Raw genomic sequence first — 26,643 nt, forward strand, 5'->3', positions numbered from 1 at the left:
GCAGCACCACAGCCAAGCTTTCCACTTACATTTTCACTTACACTGGGGAAACCCTGAAAATCCTTGGGACAACCAACACACTCATGTTTTGTTGGAGGCTGTTGTGTATTTTCAGAATGCTGGATATGAATGCTTTGTTTGTGTTCCTTTTTAGACTAAGTCTGGACTGGTAAGCAAACCACCGATATAGCTTATTAATTTATTGCCGTGTGTTAAAGTACATTCAGACACAATGTTATTTTGCTTTTATTATCATGTTAATAGTTTGATTCTTTAAATGCTAACATTTAGTTATAAAAAGGGGGAATGTTGTGATCTGATATGTAATCACCTTCAAGGAAGCATATCTTAAACTATAAATTAGTTTTAACAACAAAAAAAACCATTTATCAAACATGAGAAAATTGGATTATGATGCAAAACGTATTTACTCCTCCCTCTACCTTAAAAATTACACACAGGTTTTAGGATTAATACAGATTACAAACTACATCTTAATTTACAATGATCTCAATAACACAATGGCCCATTTAAGGATGCAAGATGACTGTGGTCAAATACATGCACTCCACTTTTAAAAATAAATAAATTTAGAGTACCCAATTATATTTTCCAATTAAGGGGCAATTTAGCATGGCCAATCCACCTAACTTGCACATCTTTGGGTTGTGGGGGTGAAACCCACGCAGACACGGGGAGAACGTGCAAATTCCACACGGACAGTGACCCAGGGCCAAGATTCGAAACCGGGTCCTCAGCGCTGCAGGCAGCAATGCTAACCACTGTGCCACCATTCTGCCCTCACGCACTCCACTTTGAACTCAAGTTAGTGATTATTAAAAAATCATTTACGAGATGTGGGCATTGCTGGTTAGGCCAGCATTTATTGTCCATCCCTAGTTACCCTTCAGATGATGGTGGTGAGTTTGGTTCTTGAACAGCTGCAGCCCTTGAGGTGTAGGTACACTTGTGCTATTAGGGAGGGAGTTCCAGGATGTTGCCACAGTGACAGTGTAGACATCTGGGATGGCCACTTACAATAAGGAACATGGACGGTCGCAAAGCATAACGGGAAAAGTGGACAATACAAGGTTCAGGCAGGCTCAGAGCCTGAATGTATATTTGTGAGCGAAGAATCCAGACGATATCAAAACCCCCAACCGATTAGCATTTTGATGGGCCCATCTCCATCAGACAAAGGACTGATACTTGAGCGACCGATACAATCTCAGACATTTCGGCGCCACTCCCTGTACTCATGAAGCGTAAACAACAGGGTCAACGACCGCTTAGGACACGCCCAGCCATCAAGGCACCTGCCCCTTTATTGGTTCAAATCGAATACAGTGATCAGGAATTACCCAATTAGTGGGGTCCAAACTGAAGGACGGCCCAAAAGAGCCCCAAAACCCCCAAGGATTAAGAGAGAGACCACCAGGTATTCGGCCTCTCTTGGACCTGGTGCTCCGGCAACGTCTACTTCCGATTGCAGCACCACCAGAAGCAAGTTCAAGTTCAACGCCCGCTACCAGACGGATGAGCCCAGCTGAGCAGCAGCTACTTCTACAGACCCGATAGACCCAGATTCGAACAACGGCCACTGTTCCTCTGACCTAAGCCGGGTGCCTGAAGTTAAGTATAGGTTGTCATAGCTGATAGGTGTAGTTTAACTAGTAGTGTTTATGTTGCATGATTAATTGATTGTGTAAATAAAGTACCCTTGATCTTGAACTAACTAACTGGTGTTTGGCTCTTTGATCGATATCCGGTTGAACCCTGTGGTGGTATCATTTGATACCTGGCGACTGAGCAATATAATATCGATATCTAAAGAAAGAAGGGCAGCCTGATTAACTGCCATAGTGAAGGTACGGCGATATATTTCCAAGTCAGGGTGGTGAGTGACTTGGAGGATCACCTCCAGGTGATGGGGTTTTCAGGTATCTGCTGCTCGTCCTGCTAGATGCTAGTGGTTGAGGGTTTGGAAGGTGCTGTCTAAGAAACCTTGAAGAGTTACTGCAGTGCATCTTGTAGATGGTACACATGGCTGCCACTTTTAGTCGGTGATGGAGGATTTTAATATTTGTGGAAGGGGAGCACTGCTTTGTCCTGGATGGTGTCAAATTTCTAGAGGGTTGTTGGAGCTGCACTCATCCAGGCAAGTGGAGAGTATTCCATTACACTCCGATTTATAACTGCTATGTTCTTTAGGGCCTGGCCAGCATGTTCTGTGGTGGTACTACCAAGCCACTTTTGGTGATTGAAGCCCCCCACCCTGAGCATATTCTACATCCTTGCCACCCTCGGTGCTTCCTCCAAGTGGTGTTCAACATGGAGGAGAACTGATTCATCAGCTGATGGTGGGTGGTACGTGGTAATTAGCAGGAGGTTTCCTTGCCCATGTTTAACCTGAAGCCATGAGACTTCATGGGGTCCAGAGTTGATGCTGAGGACTCCCAGGCCAACTCCCTCCAAACTGTATAACACTGTGCCGCCACCTCTGCTGGATCAGTCCTGCCGGTGAGACAGGACATACCCAGGAATGGTGATAGTGGTGTCTAGGACATTGTCTGTAAGGTATGATTCTGTGAATATATCAAGCTGTAGCTTAACTAGTCTGCGAGCCATTTCTCCCAACTTTGGCACAAGCCCCAAGATGTTAGAAAGGAGGACTGTGGATTTCTCCTCAGTATCCCCCCTATTGACTGTCATGTGAGTTTCCAAACGCCACTCCCAAAAACATGCTTTAAAATCTTCTCTCATAATAATGTTTTCCCATAGTGGTTTGCATTTCAAAATCCAGACCATGTTTTCCAAATGACACTTTTAAACAAAGCTTCCATTCCACTTTTAACAGCGAATACATGACGGGATTTTACACCAGCCTCTTTAGGATTTCTTTGTCTTAACAGCTTTTACATAAACTCCAAGATCCAGCCACCGCTTTCCAGAAACATTTAAACTCACGTTCGACAGGCTGTAGTAAAATCTCACAAACCTGAAAATCACTTCAGATATCTTTCTGGCATCTCAGCCTTCTTCTCAATTCTAGCTGTCTTTACTGTGCTCTGTTCCAGTACCTTTAACCTCAGACTTCTTGGTAATTTCTCTTCATTTCTCTAGTTCCCTTATCTAGCAGTTTTTCACATCTTCCCACTTGTTTTTTCAACTATTACTTCATGGTATGGGCTTCCTTCCAGCAAAGCTGAGTGAGAGGTTCTCTCTCTAGTCTTATAAAAAATTGCTTCTAGCAGAGCTGTGAGGGCTGCCTTCTCTCTCACTACCAATCCCTAACTGCAATAAAATTAGCTAAATTAAAGTTTTAAAGATTTTCTACCTTACAAGGTCCCAGTTGCTAAGCACCTCCCACATGCTTCTGCCATTTATTTACTCTTCACATTGTAGTCCTCTCTAAGAACAATAGAATCACAGTTGAAAGTTAACCAACCCCCACACATACAAACACCTTTGTCCAGCGTGAAGCTAACTATAGGTTTTACTATTCCAACCAGAGAAACATTAAATTAAACCCACTTAAAACTATACCTTGGACTGGATTTCCCGCCGTCGGGAACAAAGTTCTTGATGCAGCAGAGAATTCCATGTCGAGCAAAAAACAGGATCGCCCCCAGCCGACCAAGACAAATATAAATCTCTAATAACTAGTTTTATTTTCCTAACAATTCGGCAATCGGCAAGCAACAGTAGTCAAGGTCAGGCATGTGGCTCATGGCCTCCATGTGAACATTGTCTGTGCATCGACTTACCTTCAAATAAAGACTGCACATTATTTCTTCTGTATGGTTAGTAAGTTTACATCAAAGAAAAGAAAGAATGTAACACATTCCTGTGTTCAGAGCACCTAAGGCAGGTGTTAGGCACATTGAATATGCAAATCCGGTTCTTAGTCCAACTCAAAATTCTTCAACATTTGGGGAAATCTCTGCCACCCCTGCTCCACTCTGATTGATTGATATTTATTGTCACGTTCCGAAGTACAGTGAAAAGTATTTTTCTGCGGCCGAGGGAACGTACACAATACGTGCATAGTAGACAAAAAGAATAATCAACAGAGCACATTGACCAATGGTACATCAACAAATAGTGATTGGTTGCAGTGCAGGACAAGGGCCAAACAAGCAATACATGAGCAAGAGCAGCATAGGGTGTCTTGAATAGTGTTCTTACTGGGAACAGATCAGTCCAAGGGAGAGTCGTTGAGGAGTTTAGTAGCCGTGGGGAAGAAGCTGTTCCTATGTCTGGATGTGCAGGTCTTCAGACTTCTGTGTCTTCTGCCTGATGGAAGGGTCTGGAAGAGGGCAAAGCCTCTTGAGGGGTCTCTGACAATGCTGTCTGCCTTCCTGAGGCAGCAGGATGTGCAGACAAAATCAAAAGGAGGGTGGCAAACTTGTGTGATGTGTTGGGCTGAATTCACCACACTCTGCAGTTTTTGCGATCTTGGGCAGAGCAGCTGCTATACCAAGCTGTGATGCAGCCGGATAGGAATGCTCTCTTTCACACATCTGTAGCAGTTTGTGAGTCTATGCAGACATGCTGAGTTTCTTTAGCTTCCATAGGAAGTAGAGACATTGTTGGGCTTTCTTGACTGTGGCCTCAACGTGAGTGGACCAGGCCAAACTGTTAGCGATAGTAACCCCCAGGAACTTAAAGCTATTGACTACCTCCACTTCGGAGCCATTGATGCAGATGGCTGTGTGTGTGTGTGTGTGGGGGGGGGGGGGGGTGGGGGTGGGGGGTAGTCGTGCTACGCTTCCTGAAGTCGATGATCAGTTCCTTGATCTTTCCACCATTTAGAGAGAGGTTGTTTTCGGAACACCATGCAACCAAATGATCTATCTCCCTTCTGTACTCTGATTCGTCGCTGTTTGAGATATGACCCACCACAGTCATGGTTGATTGTGCTTTTCCAGGTCTGTGGTACCTAAATAGCTATGTTTGAATGAAACATTCTGAGGCTATTCAGAGGAAAGGTAGGTTAAATCTGTTATATTTTTATTTCTGTGAAGGCAGAGGAGTATGCTACCTGGTCCCGGGAAAGAATTGCCTGCCGTTACCAGCTCAGGCTTGCCTCCCTCCCATTCAGCTACACCCAAACCCTGAATCAAAGGTTTGTCTATGGGCTTACTCAGCATTGCAGCTGGATGAATTTCTCAAGGCTCCAACTGTGAGCTGCACCCGATGTGTGACTGACATCTGTAGCTTACCGGTTTTGTGCAGTCTAGACCCAAATCTATTTTTCGGAAAGCTTTGGGCTGACATTTCCAGGCCGAACACCCATTTTGCTGCAGTTCCCAGCACTACCTAAATTTCTCCCTGCAATTGTCAGTTTCTGTGGCAATTAAAATAATAAAAATAATGACCAAGACAAAATGGCCACACTTAATAGGGAAAAGGGCAGGCTTCCCGCCTGAGGTCCTGCCCGCTCCACCGTGAAATTATGCCTGGGTCAGGGTGGGCAGATCCTGAAGGGAATCCTATCCATGTAATTTCATGTCCCCCAGCCTCAAAACCTGTCTAGGGAAGTGGGGGCGGGGGGCAGGAAAATTTTACCCCTGGAAACTGTTTTGAGTAAAATCAATTATTTTGAACAATAAATACTTCGCTTGTCCTTCCTTTCGCTTTTAATATTAAAGATGCCTCTGATCAAATAATCGATTCACAGGTTGTATTTTTCTCATAATAATTACTTTTCCTGAGGCAATTTGCTTTTTATTACAAGGTACTTGTGTTTTGTTTGTGTTTAAATTTGATACCATTGCAAACCTCGTTGTTCTGCTCTTGCCTTTCCTCTTTAAGACTGTTGAATTCTTTCTGCCTATCTTAAGAGCCACATTACGCACAAATACAGGATCTTTATCATACGCCTTTTTCCACCTCCTTAAGTATTATTTAAGCCTACATAAAACACAGGATTGGTCTTATTCTACAAATAAAAAAATAAAAACACATTTCACATATCTATCTACCTGCAACTCCCACACAATAATCACTTGTCTTTTATTAGACAATCTGGATATCCTGCCACCTAGAATTTCTTCCTGCCTTTTTCGTTTTCATCTTCCACAAAAGTGCCCTTCAATTTGCCATCTTCTAAAGCATCAACTCCACTATTTTAAAACCAATAAATTATTTCTGTTATTTTCCCCCACCTATATTATTTTTCAGATGACTGAAATGCCTTATCAGCTATAGAAATGTCATTCCTCACTATTCTAACATGCCTATTGATTGATTCATCAACAAACGTTTACCTTTCCCTCACTCTCTAAATTGACTTTTGTAACGCACCTATTTCTCTATGATTTAAATGCATTAAAACACATTGTCCCTGGATTGATTTTCACGATACGCATCTATTCTGTTTTACATTTTGATTCGTTATTGCTTGTTGAATATCAATTAATGTATCTGCATTGCAGCTTTTTTGGTTCCTTCGTACATCACTTTTTTTTTTTGAGTTCTCTTTATTTCATATTTTTTAATCATTCTATACTAAATCCTTTGTGATAATTTTATAAGATAACCTTCCCTCCTTGTACATCTGCGCTATTCAAATTCGTTACATCTGTATGAGGTCATAAATTATATTTATTAAAATATACTTTCATTTCACACTTACACACAAACTACTCCCAAATACTTCTAGGATGTGGCTCACCTTGACAAACTTCAACTAACCAAAGCCAACTACTTACCAGGGTGGTCAAAAATTATCGTGTTTAACATCTCAAAGATTCTCTTTGTCTCTTGTTTGATGGTTGATATTGTGGTCTCATCGAGTTTCTTCCAGGACACCTTCAGTTTTTCTACTTCAGTATTGTTGCTAGAAATCCTGAAATTGTTTTGCAGCAATTAGAACCAATATTTGCAATTAGCATAATTTTTCCCTCAATCTCCAAAGTGCATTCTGTTTTGCTGTGTACAATATCGTCAAGCAAATTTCAAATTTTTTTTAAACAAGATGCGATTTGATTTAATTTTTATATAAATTCCAAAAAGAAAGTGATATTGTTTTCATATTTATTCACTAGATCACCTACTTAATACAGATTATGTTGAAATACCTCTTTGTATTAATTATACATAATGTTACTGTGACAAAAATGATGCCCGATTGTTCCATCCCTTCTCTTTATCCACATGGAGAAAGGGTGTGGGAATGGTTAAATATGCCATCTAGAAAATGAACATTATAAATCTCATTTAGTAAAAGATCGTTTAACTACAGAACTTGTGGATTGGCTGCAAAACAAAATGTTTAGAATTTGGCACATAGATTCAAATCTAGTCAGTCATGTTTGTTCTTCTATGCATTCATGAAATTTAGATTCATTACTGAATCAACTTGATTATTTGATAAATAGAAACAGAAAATACTGGAAATAGTGAGTTAGGCAGCATTTGTGGAGAGAGAAACAGTTACCATTTCAGCTTGGGCGAGGGGTGGGACTTTTCGGTCCCAACCTCCGGCGGCGTCTGCCAGTCCCACCAAAGTCCAAAGACGTTTGGGTGACTCGCTGCATCCATCGTAGAGGAACCTGCCACAGCGCGGCCTGAAACCTCTGAAAAACCCTTCGTCAAAACCAAGAAAAGTTAGAAATTTCATAGGTTTTAAATGAGTGAAAGGGGCAGAGGGTGGAATAAGAACAAAATGGAAAGTCTATAATAGGGCAGAAGATGGGGGACATAAAAATACATAAGAGTCGGTGCAGAGCCAAAAAAAGAGTGGTGATCGAACAAATAACAAAACATGTATCCGGAGGAGGTGAGAAAGGCAGTATAATAAACAGCTGTTGTCTGAAAACAAAAACAAGACAAATTAATAGGATTAAGACTAAAATGTGCAAATAATTGAAAGGAAACAATTAGACAGCAGAGATTCTTCCACCATCTCTGCCACCTCCACAGTCTTTCCCTTTTGTTCTTTTACCAACCTCCCCATTTCAGTTAATTAATACCTATCACATTTCTAACTTTTCCCAGTTCTGATAGAGGGTCATCTACTTGAAATGTTGGGGCGGATTCTCTGCCGCCTACTGTCAGTAGCAAAGATCCTGGTGAGGTGGAGAATCGCGCGTGAAGGGAGATAAACAGTGAAAATGAACAATCCAAACATTTGGCTGTGTGGAACCTATTACCCTGTTGATTAGAGCCTACTAAAAGCTGTTTCTCTTTGAAAGTGAATAAAAGCCTCACAGATCAACGGATATCAAGGGGTTTAAAGCCTTATGATGAGTTTGGCCTTTCTATGAAGTAACAGCTACTGATTTCTGCACTTTTGCCTGAGGCAGCAAGTGTAATGGACAGGTAAGTAAAAAAAAACAGTAGGTTTTCACTGTTTCTGCTCTTTAGCTTCCAGGCAGGGATGCCTGATGGGGAGGGGATCCCTGATATAGGGGTGTCTCTGATGGGAGAGTCTCTGATATAGAACATAGAACATAGAAAGATACTGCACAGAACAGGTCCTTTGGCCCACGATATTGTGCCGAACCTTTGTCCTAGATTAATCATAGATTATCATAGAATTTACAGTGCAGAAGGAGGCCATTCGGCCCATTGAGTCTGCACCGGCTCTTGGAAAGAGCACCCTATCCAAGCCCACACCTCCACCCAACACTAAGGGCAATTTTGGACACTAAGGGCAATTTATCATGGCCAATCCACCTAACCTGCACATCCTTGGACCGCGGGAGGAAACCGGAGCACCCAGAGGAAACCCACACACACACGGGGAGGACGTGCAGACTCCGCACAGACAGCGACCCAAGCCGGAACCGAACCCGGGACCCCGGAGCCGCGAAGCAATTGTGCTTTCCACAATGCTACCGTGCTGCCCTTAAGAACAAATTAATCTACACTATATCATTCTACCGTAATCCATGTACCTATCCAATAGCTGCTTGAATGTCCCTAATGTTTCCGATTCAACTACTTCCACAGGCAGTGCATTCCATGCCCCCACTACTCTCTGGGTAAAGAACCTACCTCTGACATCCCCCCTATATCTTCCACTATTCACCTTAAATTTATGTCCCCTTATAATGGTTTGTTCCATCCGGGGAAAAAGTCTCTGACTGTCTACTCTATCTATTCCCCTGATCATCTTATAAACCTCTGTCAAGTCGCCCCTCATCCTTCTCCGTTCTAATGAGAAAAGGCCTAGCACCCTCAACCTTTCCTCGTAAGACCTACTCTCCATTCCAGGCAACATCCTGGTAAATCTCCTTTGCACCTTTTCCAAAGCTTCCACATCCTTCCTAAAATGAGACAACCAGAACTGTACACAGTACTCCAAATGTGGCCTTACCAAAGTTTTGTACAGCTGCATCATCACCTCACGGCTCTTAAATTCAATCCCCCTGTTAGTGAATGCTAGCACACCATAGGCCTTCTTCACAGCTCTATCCACTTGAGTGGCAACTTTCAAAGATGTATGAACATAGACCCCAAGGTCTCTCTGCTCCTCCACATTGCCAAGAACTCTACCGTTAACCCTGTATTCCGCATTCATATTTGTCCTTCCAAAATGGACAACCTCACACTTTTCAGGGTTAAACTACATCTGCCACTTCTCAGCCCAGCTTTGCATCCTATCTATGTCTCTTTGCAGCCGACAACAGCCCTCCTCACTATCCACAACTCCACCAATCTTCGTATCGTCTACCAATTTACTAACCCACCCTTCAACTCCCTCATCCAAGTCATTAATGAAAATCACAAACAGCAGAGGACCCAGAACTGATCCCTGCGGTACGCCACCGGTGACTGGGATCCAGGCTGAATATTTGCCATCCACCACCACTCTGACTTCTATCGGTTAGCCAGTTTGTTATCCAACTGGCCAAATTTCCCACTATCCCATGCCTCCTTACTTTCTGCATAAGCCTACCATGGGGAACCTTACCAAATGCCTTACTAAAATCCCTGTACACTACATCCACTGCTTTACCTGGGGGTGTCTGATATGGAGGGTCTCTTATATGGGGGTCCCTGATATGGGGATCTCTGATATGGGAAACCCTGGTATGGGGGTCCCTGATATGGGGGTCTCTGATGTGGGGGTCTCTGATGTGGGGGACTCTGATGTGGGGGACTCTGATGTGGGGGACTCTGATATGGGGGACTCTGATATGGGGGACTCTGATATGGGGGACTCTGATATGGGGGACTCTGATATGGTGGACTCTGATATGAGGGTCTCTGATATGGGGGGGTCGCTTATATGGGGGGTCTCTGATATGGGGGGTCTCTGATATGGGGGGTCTCTGATATGGGGGGTCTCTGATATGGGGGGTCTCTGATATGGGAGGTCTCTGATATGGGGGGTCTCTGATATGGGGGTCTCTGATATGGGGTCACTGATGTGAGGGCCCTGATATGGGGGGTCCCTGATATGGGGGTCTCTGATGGAGTCTGCTGGGGGGGTGACATCACTCTCATGTATGTGTGCATTGGAGGGGGGGGGCGGTGAGCTAGCACTTCCTGTGGTGATGAGGGGGCTGGGGTGCAGGATGCAGTCAGCGGGGAGCAGCATTTGCAATGTGTCCAGCTGCCAGAACTAGATATCAGGCTGCCTGATCAAAATGGCAGCCCAATAGCCGGACTTCCAGTGGCGGCATGTCGGAGGAGGTCACACATTGGATGGCTCCTGCTCGAGACTTGATTTTTGAGGGGCAATTTTTGGTTAAATAAGTGCAGGAAAACAAAAAGAACCAAAACCCAAAGGAAAGCTGGCGTGAAGAAGGGGGCGAATGAAGGTTCGCCGTCGAATGGAACGATCGGCTCACAACTGGAAGGATGGCGGAGGCTGGGTCGCTGGGCGGGGCCGCACTGTTCAAGGCAGAAAAGATGACCGAGGTGATGGTTGGGGAACTTGAAAAACAGTTCGCAAAGCACTTGGAGGTAATGAGGAAGGAGATGATGGCAGTATTGAAGGTGCTGGTGGAGGCAATTGCCCCGGTGGAGATTGCGGTGTCGAGGGCATCGGCTGAGGTGCGGGAACAGGGTGAGAAACTGAAGGGAGTTGAAGAGGCATTGTCGCAATACAGTGATCAACTCACCTGATGGGTGAGGAGCTGCAGAGGGTGGTGGAGGCCAACAAGAGTCAGCGAGCCAAAGTGGAGGACCTGGAAAACAGATCTAGGTGGCAAAATCTGAGGTCGTGGGCCTGCCCGAAGGGGTGGAGGGCCCAAGGCCTACAGAATATTTTGCCAAGATGTTGGCGGAGCTGTTGGGGAAGGGGGAAGATCCCTCTCGGTACGAACTGGATCGGGCTCATAGGGCGTGGTGGCCTAAACCAAAGGCGAATGAGCCCCAAGAGCAGTGATTATTTGTTTCCATAGGTACCGCGTGAAGGAGAAGGTCCTGTAATGGGCAAAGCAGAAGCAGGAGGTGCAGTGGGCTGCAGCTGGTATACGTATATACCAGGACTTTACTGTGGAGTTGGCGAGGAGGAGGGCAGCCTTCGGCCGAGTGAAGACGACACTGTATAGCAGCAGGGTGCGGTTCAGCATAGTGTACCCAGTTAAGGTGAGGGTGACCTACAACTCTAAAGACTTTTATTTTGAGACGGTGGAAGCGGCGGAGGCATTTGTGAAGGCAGGAGAACTGGGGCAGAAGTGAGAAATAGAACTGAGGATTGGTCTTGGACTGAGGGGAGGAGGGTGGAGGAGTGTATGTAGCTCTATTTTTCACTGCATGTTGTTATCTGTGCGAAATGAGTTGGCGTTGCCTATTTGGACAAGGTAAGGGTTGGGATTTTCTCTTGCAATGATGGTTCTTCGGGGTTTGCGTGTTTACACTAGGGTTGTGTGTTGAAAGGAATTTCTTTATTTTCCTGGGACCGGGCAGGGGGGAGGGGATTGGAGGGGAGTGAGGCCTGGGCAGGGGCCTTCACACTGGCTTGCTCAAGCTGGCCAGTGAATGGGAGTGTAGTGGGTGGAGGGGCTGCGCCATCAGAGCCTGGTAGAACAGATTTTGATGAGCCTAGGAGGTGTGAAAAGATGAGGGAGGGGACCGATACTGGGTAAGGTGTTTTTGAGAGGAAGTGGATGGGAGGATTCTGGGAGGGGGGGGATAGGAGCTTGATGGTAACAATGGGACAGAGGGGCCATACCCAGGGGCCTGGAGTTATGAGGATGGTCGATAGGAGGGGAGGGGGTGGAGAGACCCCTGGTTAGGATAGTTACGTGGAATGTGAGGGGTTTGTTGGAGGGAGGTTTTTCATGTTCATCTCGTGGGTAGTGAACTTGGAACCAGGACCCCTAGAAGCCTTTTTCGGGGGGCAGACCGACTCAGGCGGCGGGCGGGGGCAGATATTAGCCTTTGCCTCGCTGATTGCCCGGAGGCGGGTCCTGTTGGGTGGAGGTTAGCTTCTCCATCCTGCGACACGGCTTGACGGGGGGGACCTACTTGAATTTCTTTGACTCTCTCAAGGTGAGGTCTCAGCTGAAGGGGATGAAGGACGGGTTTCCCAATTCATGGGGGCTGTTTCTTATGCACTTCTGAGAATTGGTTGCCATTGAACATTGAGGAGGGGGGGGCGGTTGGCGGTATTTTTGTCTTTGGTTACACTGTTTACGGATTGTTAATTTGTGTTTTTTTTACCTGCAATGTACACGTGGATGTTTTGGTCTGTATATTGAGCGGGGGGCGGTTTGTGTGTGGGGGATTGTTACTCTATTTGTTTTTGTTTGTTTTTTCTTTGGTTGTTTATTGATGAAAATGTTGAAAATGAGAAGAATAAAAAGATTTTTTTTTTAAATGGCAGCCCAATAACACAAATCAGAATTAATCCCTCAAGCTTCCCGCCATGCATAAATTTGCATAGCAAGGGAGTGTGAAGCGCTCCTGTGCGCCACTCCTTGTGCTAACGCAGGCCAGGAGCAATTCTACCCCAGTTGCAGACCATAGTCTCCCAAACAGATAATCCCAGATGTTAATGCTGTTTCTCTCTCCACCTGCGGAGTATTTCTAGCATTTTCCATTTTTATTTCAGATTTGCAGCATCTCCAGGATTTTGCTTTTGAGATCATCTTGTTTTTAAGGTCTTCACAATGTGTAATTTCTTCACTAGAGGGACCCTACCCATAATATTCTTCGGAAACTCTAGGATTAATCCTGCTCCCCTTGCCCCATAAATATAACTTGTCATTCATTGGCCCTTTTCTTTGTGCTTTCTAATATTAGCCAAAATCCTACCTTTCGTAAGTAGATTTGAAATCCTGCAAAAGACGTCAAAATAATTAAATGTAGTTAAAGCACATATTATAGATTATATCTTTCTCATTATTATACAACAGCGAAATTTCAGAAGTTGAGGACTTCATAACTAAATTTATCTATTACATTAATATTGTTTAGAAACTTATGTTCATACTGTTATAAAATGGTGAATATATTATGGTACACATGTGAAAATGTCAATTATAGTTGTTAATGCAATAGGACTACTGAGACTGAAAGAAATAATGATTGTAAAAATCTAATGGACAACAGGGAACCAGTGGATGTGGTGTATCTGGATTTCCAAAAGGCATTCGACAAGGTGCTGCACCAAAGGCTGCTGCATAAGATAAAGGCGCATGATGTTACAGGTAATGCATTAGCATGGATAGAGGATTAGTTAACTAACAGAAAGCAAAGAGTGGGGATAAATGGGTGTTTCTCTGGTTAGCGATCAGTGGCTAGTGGTGAGCCTCAGGGATCAATGTTGGGTCCGCAATTATTCACAAATTACATAGATGGTCTGAAGTTGGGGACCAAGTTTAATGTGTCAAAGTTCGCAGATGGCACTAAGATTAGTGGTAGAGCCAAGTGTGCAGAGGACACTGAAAGTCTGCAAAGGAATATAGATAGTTTCAGTGAGTGGGCAAGGATCTGGCAGATGGAGTTCAATGTTGATAAATGTGAGTCACCCATATTGATAGGAATAACAGCAAAATGGACTATTATTTAAACAGTAAAAAATTGCAGCATGCTGCTGTACAGAGGGACCTGGGTGTCCTTGTGCATGAATCGCAAAAAGTTGGCTTGCAGGTGCAGCAGGTAATTAAGAAGGCAAATGGAACCACTGATAGAGGGATGGAGTTTAAAAGCAGGGAGGTTATGTTGCAGCTGTAAAGGGTGCTGGTGAGGCCACACCTGGAGTACTATGTACAATTTGGGTCTACTTACTTTAAAAAAGATGGACTGGCACTGGAGGGGATGCACAGGAGATTCTCTAGGTTGATTCCAGAGTTGAGAGGATTAGCTTATGAGGAAAGAATCAGTAGACTGGGGCTATACTCAGTGGAATTTAGAAGAATGAGGGGGGATCTTGCAGAAACATAAAATTATGAAGGGAATAGATAGGATGGAAGCAGAGAGGTTGTTTCCACTGGCGGGTGAAAGTAGAACTAGAGGGCATAGCCTCAAAATAAAGAGTAGCAGATTTAGGACTGAGTTGAGGAGGAACTTCTTAACCCAAAGGGTTGTGAATCTGAGGAATTCCCAGCCCAGTGAAGCAGTTGAGGATACCTCGTTGAATGTTTTTAAGGTAAAGAAAGATAGATTTTTGAACAGTAAAGGAATTAAGGGTTATAGTGAGTGGGCGGTTAAGTGGAGCTGAGTCCACAAAATGATCAGCCATAATCTTATTGAATGGCGGAGCAGGCTCGAGGGGCCAGATGGCCTACTCCTGCTCCTAGTTCTTATGTTCTTATGTTAATGGTTCATATCTTTCATAATATAAATTAGTTTTGGGCTATAAACTCAACCTGGGCAAGAGCGAGGCATTCCCGATGAACCCTGACGGGGGAGGGGCAGCGCTGGAGGGACTACCATTCAAACGAGCCCAAAACAAATTCCGCTACCTGGGGATCCAGAAAGCCCACGACTGGACATGGATTCACAAATGGAATCTGTCCAGCCTGGCGGAGGAAGTTAAAAAGGGCCTGCAGAGATGGGATGCGCTCCCGCTTTCCCTGGCGGGGAGGTGATGCTAACTTTTGGTTGGCTCTTAATTTGGCTCTGTTTAAACACGTTTGCTCAGGAGTCACCAGGTATCTTTCAGCACTGCCACAAGGTTCAGAACCCAATACTGATCAATGACTCGATACACCAGTTAGTAAGTTCAAAAGCAATGCTCATTTATTTACACACAGTCAAATCTACTCATGCATAAACTCTACAAACTAAACTACCACTATTACAAAAGCCTATACTTAGCTTTGGGTGCCCACTCAGTCAGAGGAACAATGGCCGTTGCTCGGTTCTGAGGGTGCTGGTTTGAGCTGTTTACAGGGTAGCAACTAGGAGCGTCTATCTCGTAACGTGTGTTGACTTGGGACTTACTTGGTCTGGTGCAGCTGCCAGGCAGGTCTCTCTCTTCGGTGAGAGCCAAAGCCAAAGGAGGGCGTTCTCCCTTGGGGATACCTTTTATACTAAAAAGGGGCTTTGTGCACTTTTGGGCGGGCCTTGAACTTGGCCTCAACGAATTGGGTCTTTCCCAATCATCTGTATCGATTTTCCTCCAATAGAGGGGTGGTTCCCTGATCGCTGGGCGTGTCCTGGTGACTGTCAGTCTGCTTTGTCTTAGCTTCTTCTGGCGCCGGGGAGTCTGCCTTAACATTGTGTATCTAAATGTTTCCCTTTTGTCCCCGGAGATGGCTCATTAGTATGTAGATTGTTGGGTAGTTTCTGTCCTGTCTGAAAGTTTAAGGTTCTAATCAACAGACAGAGCTTGCACCTGCTTGTTTCTTAGCATTGTCCAATTTTCCCTGCCTTCTTTGAGGTGTCCATTTTGTAATCAGGACGTGGCCATCCCAGATGTCTACAGAGGGTGCAGACGATTAAAATGAACTGACTGCTGAGGTTCCTCTTCCTGTTTAGATCCATACCGATCTTCATCCCTAAGGCCTTTTTCCAGAAAGTGGACAAAATGATCAAGCCTTTTGTATGGGGGGGGGTGCAAGAACCCAAGAATCCCCAAGTCAACACTGCAAAAGAGGAAAATCATGGGCTGTCTGGCCCTACCAAATCTACAGTATTACCACTGGCAGTGTCATGTGAGAGTACACTTTAAGAAATGGGTGTTTAAGAAATGTACCTTTAAGAAATGGAGCTGCTCATGTTACTTGAGTGATGCCAGAGTGTGGGTGGAGCTGAGCTCTACTTCTGTTTTTTTACTTTCAGTTTGAGAAAAGCTTGGGTGTGCCTGTGAACTGCACTACTGTTGATGATCTCTGCCATCCAAAACCTATCTATGGATCATTTGGTGAATTCAGAAGAAGTATAAATGTTTTCAATCTTGAATGTGAACCCTGATGTGCTCCTGTTTGGAGGTTTGTTAAGTCTTTTGGATGTTAAAAGAACAGCATACAGATTGCTTTAGTTGTATTCTTTGGGGGGGGGGGTGTATTAGATTTACTGGTTGCTAAGATGTTCACTGTTTGTTTTAGAAAGGTTAACTTGAGTTCATAGAATAAACATTGTTTTGTTTTAAAAACCATTGGTCCATTTTCTGCTATACCATACCTGTAGAGTGAGCCGTGTGCTCCCCATACTCAATCTAGTAAAAGTTGTAGGTCAGGTGAACACCATGATACACTTTGAGGTTCTCTAAACCCTGGCCCATAACAGCAGCCACAGTCAAGTGGATGAGGGGGTGGATACGAGAGCTAAACACGGAATGGGTAAGGCTGGAGGAGTCCACCTGCAAGGGAACGACCCTCTTGAGCCCTTGCTACGGCAACACGCCCATCCCTCCCAACAAAAGACACGTCCTGCCAAGTGGTGGCGGCCACTCGAAAACATGGAACTAAATGAGGCAGCATTTCGGATTAACCAGGTGGTTCCCATAGCCCCCATCTGCAGCAACCACAAATTCCCACCAGTCATACTTGACAGGGACGCTAGCGGTCAGGGCCTTCTACCTAGGAGACAGACTCGTGACTTTGGACGAACTGACGGAGGATCTGAACCTACCAACAGGACAGGAACTCAGACACCTCCAAATTAAACACCTTCTCCGCAAGGAGACGGCAAGACACCCAGGGCCCCAAGAGACACAGTACTGGAGGAACTAATAAACACTGACAGCAAGGAGGGGGGGAAAACTGTGGGAACATATACGAACGGTTATTGGTTAGGGCAAGACTACCACTGGATGAAGCCAGATGAATATGGGAGGACGAATTGAGGACGGAAGTGGGTTGGGGACTCTGGAGCGAAGCACTGAGAAGGGTCAACACCACCTCCTCCTGTGCCAGGCTAAGCCTCATGCAGTTCAAAGTGACGCACAGAGTGCTTACCTAAACAGAAGCCAAATGAGCAGGTTCTTCCCGGAGGTGGAGGACAAATGTGAACGGTGCCAGGGAGGCACGGCCAACCATGCCCACATGTTCTGGACTTGCCCCAGACTTGTCGGGTTCTGGACAGCCTTCTTCGAGGCAATGTCTAAGGTTGTGGAGGTGAGGGTGAAGCCGTACCCGAGAGTGGCAGTCTTTGGGGTATCAGACAAGCCAGAATGACATATGGGGAAGGGGGCCGACGCCCTTGCTTTTGCATCCCAAATTGCACGCCAGAGAATCCTGCTTGGCTGGCGATCAGCAGCACCACCCACGGCTGCAGACCTCTCGGAATTCCTCCACCTGGAGAAGATCAAGAACACCATTCTAGGGTCCGACGAGGCCTTCTACAAAGCATGGGGGCCAATCATCATCAGCCTGTTCCAAGACCTGTTCGAGGCCATCAGTGACAAGGGAAAGAGGGGGGGAGGGGGGAAGGGAGGGAGAAAGACGAGGAAAGACCCATACAAGAGAAAGAGGCGGAGGAAGGGAAGGGGAGAAGGGAACCCAAGGGGGCCACAGAGTAGAACACAGGGGGTAAAAGGAGAGGAGGGCAGAGGCATGCAGCCCATGCCACCAACGTCAAAAAACTAACGACCCCAACAGAAAGAAACGGAACGCAGTATGTTGCGTCAAAGGCAGAAGGCATCACTAAGAGAGATACTAAGCCACCAACAAAGGAAGGGGAGGGGAGGGGGGAGAGTGGCAGACAGGGAAACCACATGGAAAAAGCTATGTAAATAAGAAACAAATGTATTTGTACATGTCAGACACATTTGAGCCGTTACACTGTAAAAACTGGAAAATACCAACAAAAACACTTTAAAAAAAAGTCCTTCGAGCACAACTTGAATACTAAGAAGAATTAAAGTGAGTTTTGGAGGACTGTTGCAACCCACTAATTCGGTTCCAAAAAGTAAGCAAACTTTTAAGATTTTGGAAGATAAGGGAACTCTTGGTGGTGGAAGGGCAGGGGGTGGGGTAACAAGAACTGCGTTACTGCATATTTAGGTCTCAACTACAGTGTTAAGTTAATTGTGTTTACTTTGATTAATTTTCTTTTTTTCTTTGATATACAATAAAGTTTTTTTTTAAACTATCAGTTTGTGGCCTCACTCTGTCAGTTAATTGCTGGGTGTTTAGATTTCTATAAATGTTAATTGTTGCTAACAGGAGCATAACAGTGGAAATGTGAATCACTATTCAGAATAAAAGTTATGACTTCAAAGCGAAACTATGTGAACCAGTTTATTTTATTTCCCCTTGAACAATGAACCCTCCGAAGAAAATATACTACCTCAAATCACCAATACCCTTCTTTGTCCCACCTACTTCCCAGAAGCTGAGGAAAGTGGATTGTTTCCCAGTGATATTCCCCGGCCATCAGGAAGACTATGCAAACATACAAAAATATCAGACTGGAAAAGACCAGCTGGCCAATATAGCCTGCCTCATATAGTTGTGACATGTTATGAATCAGATACGGAAACCTTCCTACCCTCCAGTGGCATGTTGTCTCCTGGGAGAGGCAAACAGAAGACCAAAGCAAAAATAAAGGTTAATTGGGAAATTTCTTTTCCAATCCCTTCCAGAAATCCAGATTTGTCTACGAAGACTATTCTTCACTGGTTGGGGTCGAACCTCACACAAAAGGAAGATAGTTGAGATTGCTGGAGGCTAATCATCTCAGCCTTAGACATCACTGCAGAAGTTCCTCTGGGTAGCGTCCTAATCCAAACCATCTTCATTTGCTTCATCAGTGGTCTTCCCTCTATCATAACATCAGAAAGGGATGCTCGCTGATCATTGCACAATGTTCGGTACCATTCAAAAGTCCTCAGATATTGAAGTTGCCCATGTCCGTTTGCAGCAAGATTTGGACAGCATTGAAGCCTGGGTTGATAAGTGGCAACAAGCATTTGTGCCACATGAGTACCAGACAATGACCATCTCCAGCAAGAATCTAAACATCTCCCCTTGACATTTAATAGCATCACCATTGCTGAATCTACCGCTATCAATATTCTGTGCTTACCATAGGCCAGAAACTTAACCAGATAGCCATATAAATACCATTGTATCAAGAGCAGGTCAGGGACTTGAAATTCTGTGACAATTAATTCACTTGTTGACTCCTCAAAATCTGTCCACCATCCACAAGGCACAAATCAGGAGTGTGATGGAATACTTGCCGAGATGGAGTTAAGAACAAACAGCCTCCAGGACAAAGCAGTTCTCTTGTTCAGCACTCCATCAAGCACCTTAAACATTCACTCCCTCCACCACTGATGCACAGGTATCAGTGTGCACCATTTACAAGGTGCACTGTAGCAACTCACCAAGGCTCTTTCAACAGCACCTCCCAAACCCACAACCTCTACCACCTAGAAGAACAAGAGCAGAAATGCACAGGAACACCACTAAGTTTCCTTGCACACCATCCTGACTTGGAGCTACATCACCATTCATTCACTGTCATTGGGTCAAAATTCTGGAACCCCCTTTCCCAACAGCACCATAGTTGTACCTACACCAGGTGGACTGCAGCAGTTCAAGAAAGTGGCTCGCCATCAATCAGAAATGGACAACAAATGCTGGCCAGAGCAGTGACACTCACATTTCATGGAAGAATAAAAAAGGGATTGCCTATGATTTATGGTCATTGTTAGCTACCTCTTTTTTACAATGTGATCACTATACCACCACTCATGAAGGTTTACAATAAATCAACAGATGAGAGAGTTCGAGTGGTGATTTTACTTACTAGAATCCTAGAAAGGGTTCAATTTCGTTCTTCTCTTCAGCGATGCAACTGAGGTCAAGAACTGAGTGTAGCTTGGCATAAACCTGCACCCCAAAACCTGCCCTGCCCACAACCGAACCCCTAACCCCCTTCCCTCCAATCCCTGACCCCCAACAGCTCGATGTGTGTATGGGTGGGGACAATCTCAGACTCCATGGATTACTGTTTTAATAGTGACCACTGACTTACCTTCTGTATATTTATAGAAAATTATTTATTGGATTTGTTTATTGTCACGTGTACCGAGGTACAGTGAATATTATTGTTCTGCGTACAGTCCAGACAGATCATTCCATACATGAAAAAAAATATAGGGCACACATAAATACACAATGTAAATACGTAGACGCAGGCATCATGTGAAGCATACAGGAGTGTAGTACTACTCAGTAGAGAAGATGTGGGACAAGATCAGATCAGTTCATAAGAGGGTCATTCGGGAATCTGATATCAGTTAGTGCATGGTCTCAGACTTTTGTATCTCCTGCCCGATGGAAGAAGTTGGAAGAGTGAATAAGCTGTGTGGGTGGGGCCTTTGATTATGCTTCCCGCTTTCCCAAGGCAGCGGGAGGTGTAAACAGAGTCAATGGATGGGAGGCAGATTCTCGTGATGGACTGGGCTGTGTTCACAACTTTCTGTAATTCCTTACCTTCTTGGGCCGAGCAGTTGCCATACCAGGCTGTGATGCAGCCAGATAGGATGCTTTCTATGGTGCATTTGTAAACATTGGACATGCCAAATTTCCTTAGTTTCCTGAGAAAGTATAGGTGTTGTTGTGCTTTCTTGGTCATAGCATCGACGTGGATGGACCAGGACAGGTTGTTGGTGATGTGCGCACCTCGGAATTTGAAGCTGCCTACCATCTCCACCTCGACACCATTGATGCAGACAGAAGTGTTTATGGTACTTTGCTTCCTGAAGTCAATGACCAGCTCCTTAGTTTTGCTGGCATTGAGGGAGAGATTGTTGTTGTTACACCACTCCACTATGTTCTCTACGTTAGGCTCTAGTTTTGAACCTTGATGATCTTATGATTTTTATGAGTTTATGGTTGTCATTTGTAAACTGATCTTTCAAAAATCCAAATTAAGCCACCACAGGGGAGACACTGGTCTAGTGGTATTGTCACTGGTTGTATTGCAGCAACCCAGGTCCGAATCCCATGGCAGATGGTGAAATCATTGCCGCTTGTTGTAAAAACCCATCTGGTTCCCTAATGCCTTTCAGTGATGAAATCTGCCATCTTTATTTGATCTGGCCTACATGTGACTCCAGAGCCACATCAATATGGTTGACTCTGAAATGGCCCCTCAAGGGCAGTTAGGGGTGGGCAATAAATGCTGGTCCACAACCCATGAAAGAATGCATGCAGGATGTCGCAGACTGTTATGAATGTTTTAAACCGTGAAACCAAATAAATAGCAGGGTGCTGCCACATTGAAAAGTGTAAATCGGAAGAAAGCTGATTTGATGAGACAAGGAAATGTGTTTTAAAAGCCTGAGGGTTGCGGAAGGAAAGTAAAAACTGAGGGAGGCAAAGAGTTTCTCAGCTTTGCTGTGCATGCACTTCAGTTGTCACTGTTTCCATTGAAAAGTATGTAAATTCCTGGTATTCTTGTTTAACCATTGTGCTGAATTGAAAGAATATTGCAAGTATCAGCACTGAAAAACCATCCAAAATAAAACTTCAAACAGTACAGGAAATGCACTTTATGAATACAACTATTTTTTAAAAAGTGAATAAAGTTGAATCAATTACCTTAATAAAGAATAATGGATCTTTTTGATTTTTCAGGTCTTGTACTTCCTGAATAAGATGAGTAATAACTTCTCTTTTAATTTCCAATTCTTGTATTTTCTTTAAGACTTTTGAAAGATTTATATTTTTTTCTGTTATAACAGTATCTAAAATTTGCTTCTCTTGTTTGGTCAGCAGCATTCTAATTTCTTGGAACAAGTCTGAAATTTGTTTTCTCAAAACAGCACTATCTTTCTGCAATGAAAGAAGACAAATTCTCATTAAGGATTAAGGATTAAAATAACTGATTCTGGCATTAGGAGTAATGTCAATGAATGGACGGCAATACCTTCCTTTCTTCAAACCCGAGATTTAACATCGAACTCCGTAAGAAGAGTGATTTTTTAAATTGCCTCCATGCTACAAGTACATATACTGGAAATTTTGTGCAGAAAATCAAATGAAGTGATATTTCAAGCAGACTAGCGCAAATCCATTCATATTTTCTACTGTTAGCATGTAGGAATGTCGGAACATAAGGACATGAGTAGATTATTTAGCCTGTCCCGTCATTCAATGAGATCATGGCTGATCTGTGACCTAATGTTACATACCTGCCATTGTTCCATATCTTATGATGCTTTTGGTTAAAAGAAATGTTTTAATTTCTGATGTAACATTAACAATTGACCCAGCAGAGGGCAGCACGGTGGCACTGCAGTCTCACGGCGCCGAGGTCCCAGGTTCGATCCCGGCTCTGGGTCACTGTCCGTGTAGAGTTTGCGTGGGTTTCGCCCCCACAACCCAAAGATGTGCAAGGTAGGTGGATTGAACACGCTAAATTGCCCCTTAATTGGAAAAAATGAATTGGGTACTCTAAATTTATAAGAAAAAAAAACAATTGACCCAGCACTAACTGCTATTTCTAGAAGAAAGGTCTGACCTGTTATCACTCTTGGCATGCAGAAGTGTTTCCAATCAAAACTGGTGAAAGGTTTGGCTCTAATTTTTGGTGCGCGTTCCCTCGTCATAGGTGACCCAATCAGCAAGATCTTGAAAACTTTGACCAAATCAGCCCCATAATCTTCAAAATTCCAAGAAATAATAATAATTTTTATTGTCACAAGTAGTCTTACATTAACACTGCAATGAAGTTACTGTGAAAATCCCCCAGTCACCATATTCCGGCGCCTGTTCGGGTACACGGAGGGAGAATTCAGAATGTCCACATTACCTAACAGCACATCTTTCGGGACGTGTGGGAGGAAACCGGAGCACCCGGAGGAAACCCACACAGACACGGGGAGAACGTGCAGACTCCATACAGACAGTGACCAAGCCGGGAATCGAACCTGGGACCCTGGCGCTGTGAAACAACAGTGCTAACCACTGTGTTACCATGAATACAGCCTCAGTTGACCTTACCTCTCCTTGTAACTTAACTCTGGAGTCCAGGTATCATCCTGGTAAATCTATGACGTCCTCCCTCCTTGGCCAGTATATTCTTCCTAAAGTGTGATGCCCAGAACAACTCACAATACTCAAAGGTGTGGTCTAGCAAGGGCATTATATGACAAGCATGATTTCTTCCCCCTTGTATTCTAAGCCTCTAGATATAATGGTCCGTATTCCATTAGCCTTTTAAAATCATTTTTGTACCTGTTCACGACAATTTTAATGATCTATATATTTGGACCCCCCCCGCACCCACCCCCAGGTCTCTTTGGACCTCCAGTGCTTGCAACCTTCACCATTTCAAAAGTACTCTAGTCTATCATTTTTTATGTCTAATGTCGAGGACCTCACATTTCCCAAATTGAAATCCATTTGCCACAATTTTGACCATTCACTTTTTGCTTTGTAATATAGAGCTTCCATCTGCACTCCTTACGATACAATATTGGGCAGAATTTTGCACTCTATGCAGAGTGCTGGCAAGGGCAAGAAATCAGGTGGCACAGCCAACGTGGGCATGGGTTTTGCCATCACGCTGGCAGAGTGCTGCTGGAACTGGCAACGCTAGCTTTCCAGAGATCAAAGACACGATCTGCGTGAAAACAACTCCACCAACCACCATCCCATGGGCACCAGCGCACTACTGGGGAATATCCCTTTCCCCCCATGGGCATTTTGTAGGACATCCTATTTATATCCTGCTAATTAGTAATTATCCGTAATTATCCTTATGCCTTTTCACCTGCCACTCACTTAATTTCCAAACCTGGTCGATAATTTTCCTACAATAAAATCTATTTCCATAATTCATAAAGATTTTCCTGTCCATTATTTCAGTCACCTCTTCAAAACAAAAATCAGCTTGTTGAATCAAGCATGACCTAATCTTTACAAACACTGGATAAAAGCAAATTACTGTGAATGCTGGAATCTGAAACCAAAGAGAAAATACTGGAAAATCTCAGTAGGTCTGGCAGCATCTGTAGGGAGAGAAATGGTCATTTGGACTCGAAACGTTAGCTCTTTTTTCTCCCTACAGATGCTGCCACACCTGCTGAGATTTTCCAGCATTTTCTCTTTGGCTTTACAAACACATGCTAGCTCGGAGGATCAGCTCAGGACTTTAGGTTCTCAATTGTGGACCAATAATATTTTGACAATGTTAGGGTAGCTGATCTATAATTCTCTATCTTCCCTCTTTTACCTTTCTTAAATAATGGATTTGGAAGGAGGGGATGGGACAGATTGCTGACTTGAGAAAGTAGTGAGCAGACAGGGGTGGAGTTTACTACTGTAGCAGGAAAATACGATGAATTATAATGAAGATGGGGGGAAATTTTGTGCCTTCCCGTTTGGCAAATTTAGTGGTGGTGAGGCAGTTAATCAAGGTGGGGACCGTGGAATCTTGTCACCTTCTCCCCAATTAAGTCCATGGCATGCAGGTCCAAGGACAGCCTTCCAGCCCTGCCGTCAATTGAGCCCCTTATGTGGCCAACTTAATTGATATCCATTTAAGGGTCTCATCTCACTACCACTGGTATTGAGATGCATGTAATAAGGGAATATAAGTGACCATGGGTGATTTTAATCTGCACATAGATTGGGCAAATCAAATTAGCCACAATATCATAGAGGAGGAATTCCTGGAGTGTATACGGGATGGTTTTCTTGGCTAATATGTGGAGGAACCAACTAGAGAGCAGGCCATCTTAGTCTTGGTACTGTGTAATGAGAAGGGAATCATTGCCAATCTGGCTGTATGAGACCCCTTGGGGATGAGCGACCATAACATGATAGAATTTTTTATCAAGATGGAGAGTGAAATAGTTGATTCGGAGACTAGGATGCTGAATCTAAATAAAGGAAACTATGAAGATATGAGGCATGAATTGGTCTTGATAGATTGGGGAGAGTTACTTAAAGGGATGACAGTAGATAGACAATGGCAAACATTCAAGAAATGCATGGGTAACTTCAGCAACTGTTCATTCCTGTCTGGCACAAAAGCAAAATGGGTAAGAGGACCAATCCATGGTTTACAAAGGAAATTAGAAACAATATTCGATCCAAGGAAGAAGCATACAGATTGGCCAAGAAAAATAATAGGTCAGAGGATTGGGTGCAGCAAAGAAGGACCAAGGGATTGATTAAGAAGGGGAAAATACAGTACAAAAGTAAACTTGCATGGAACTTAAAGACTGACACTAAAAGTTTCTATAGATACGTGAAGAGAAAGAGATCATTAAAGACAAATGTAGGCCCCCTACAGACAGAAACAGGGGAAAATAAGGACAAATAAATGGCTGAACAATTGAATACATACTTTGGTTCTGTCTTCACAAAAGAGGACACAAATCATATACCAGAAATGTTGGAGAATGAAAGGTTTAGTGAGAGGGACAAACTGAGGAAGATCAATATTAGTAGAGAATTGGTGCTGGGAAAATTGATGGGATTGAAGGTGGATAAATCCCCAGGGCCTGAGAATCTGCATCCCAGAGTGCTTTAGGAGGTGGCTCTGGAAATAGGGATGCATTGGTGGTTATCTTCCGGGATTCTATAGAAAATAGAACAGTCCCTGCAGATTGGAGGGTAGCTAATGTCACTCCCATATTCAAAAAGGGAGAGAGAACAGGGAATTATAGACTCGTAAGCCTAACATCGTAGTGGGGAAAATTCTTGAATCCATTATCAAGAACTTTATAGTGGAACATTTAGAAAGCAGTGGCAGGATCAGTCAGAGTCAGCATGGATTTATGAAGAGGAAATCGTGCTTGATAAATCTGTTGGAATTCTTTGAAGATGTAACTGATACAGTTGATAAGGGGGAGCCAGTTGATGAGGTACATTTGGACTTTCAGAAGGCGTTTAACAAAGTCCCGCATAAGAGATTATTGTGCAAGATTAAAGCTTGAGGTGGATAGAATACTGGCTGGCAGAGAGGAAACAAAGAGTAGGAAATAATGGTCCTTTTCAAATTGGCAGGCAGTAACTAGTGAGGTGCCACAGGGATCGGTGTTGGGACCCAAGCTATTCACAATATATATTAATGATTTGGATGAGGGAACAAAATGTAACATCCCAAGGTTTGCATATGATACCAAGTTGGGTGGGAGGGTGAACTGTGACGAGGATGCAGAGATCCTACATCATGATCTGAACAGGTTGGGTGAGTGGGCAAATCAATGGCAGATGCAGTATAATTTGGATAAGTGTGAGGTTATTCACTTTGGAAGCAAAAACAAGAAGGCAGATTATTATCTTAAAGGTTGTAAATTAGGAGAGGGGAGTGCGCAGC

At 44.0% G+C, this 26,643-nt stretch overlaps 1 protein-coding gene across 8 annotated transcripts in view; it reads right to left on the reverse strand.

Moving 5' to 3' along the window:
• LOC140427454 (probable E3 ubiquitin-protein ligase MID2) overlaps positions 1-26,643 on the reverse strand; it is a 211,044-nt gene that overhangs the window by 119,514 nt on the left and 64,887 nt on the right. For all 8 annotated transcript variants that reach the window (XM_072512978.1, XM_072512975.1, XM_072512974.1 and 5 more), the window contains 3 exons: positions 21,912-22,145; positions 13,222-13,244; positions 6,717-6,853 (listed from right to left, as the gene is read on the reverse strand). In XM_072512978.1, the coding sequence (XP_072369079.1) occupies positions 6,717-6,853; positions 13,222-13,244; positions 21,912-22,145 (394 nt within the window). The remainder of the gene's footprint in view (positions 1-6,716; positions 6,854-13,221; positions 13,245-21,911; positions 22,146-26,643) is intronic.

The sequence above is a fragment of the Scyliorhinus torazame genome, chromosome 7 (genome assembly GCF_047496885.1).
Source record: "Scyliorhinus torazame isolate Kashiwa2021f chromosome 7, sScyTor2.1, whole genome shotgun sequence".
Taxonomy (NCBI): domain Eukaryota; kingdom Metazoa; phylum Chordata; class Chondrichthyes; order Carcharhiniformes; family Scyliorhinidae; genus Scyliorhinus; species Scyliorhinus torazame.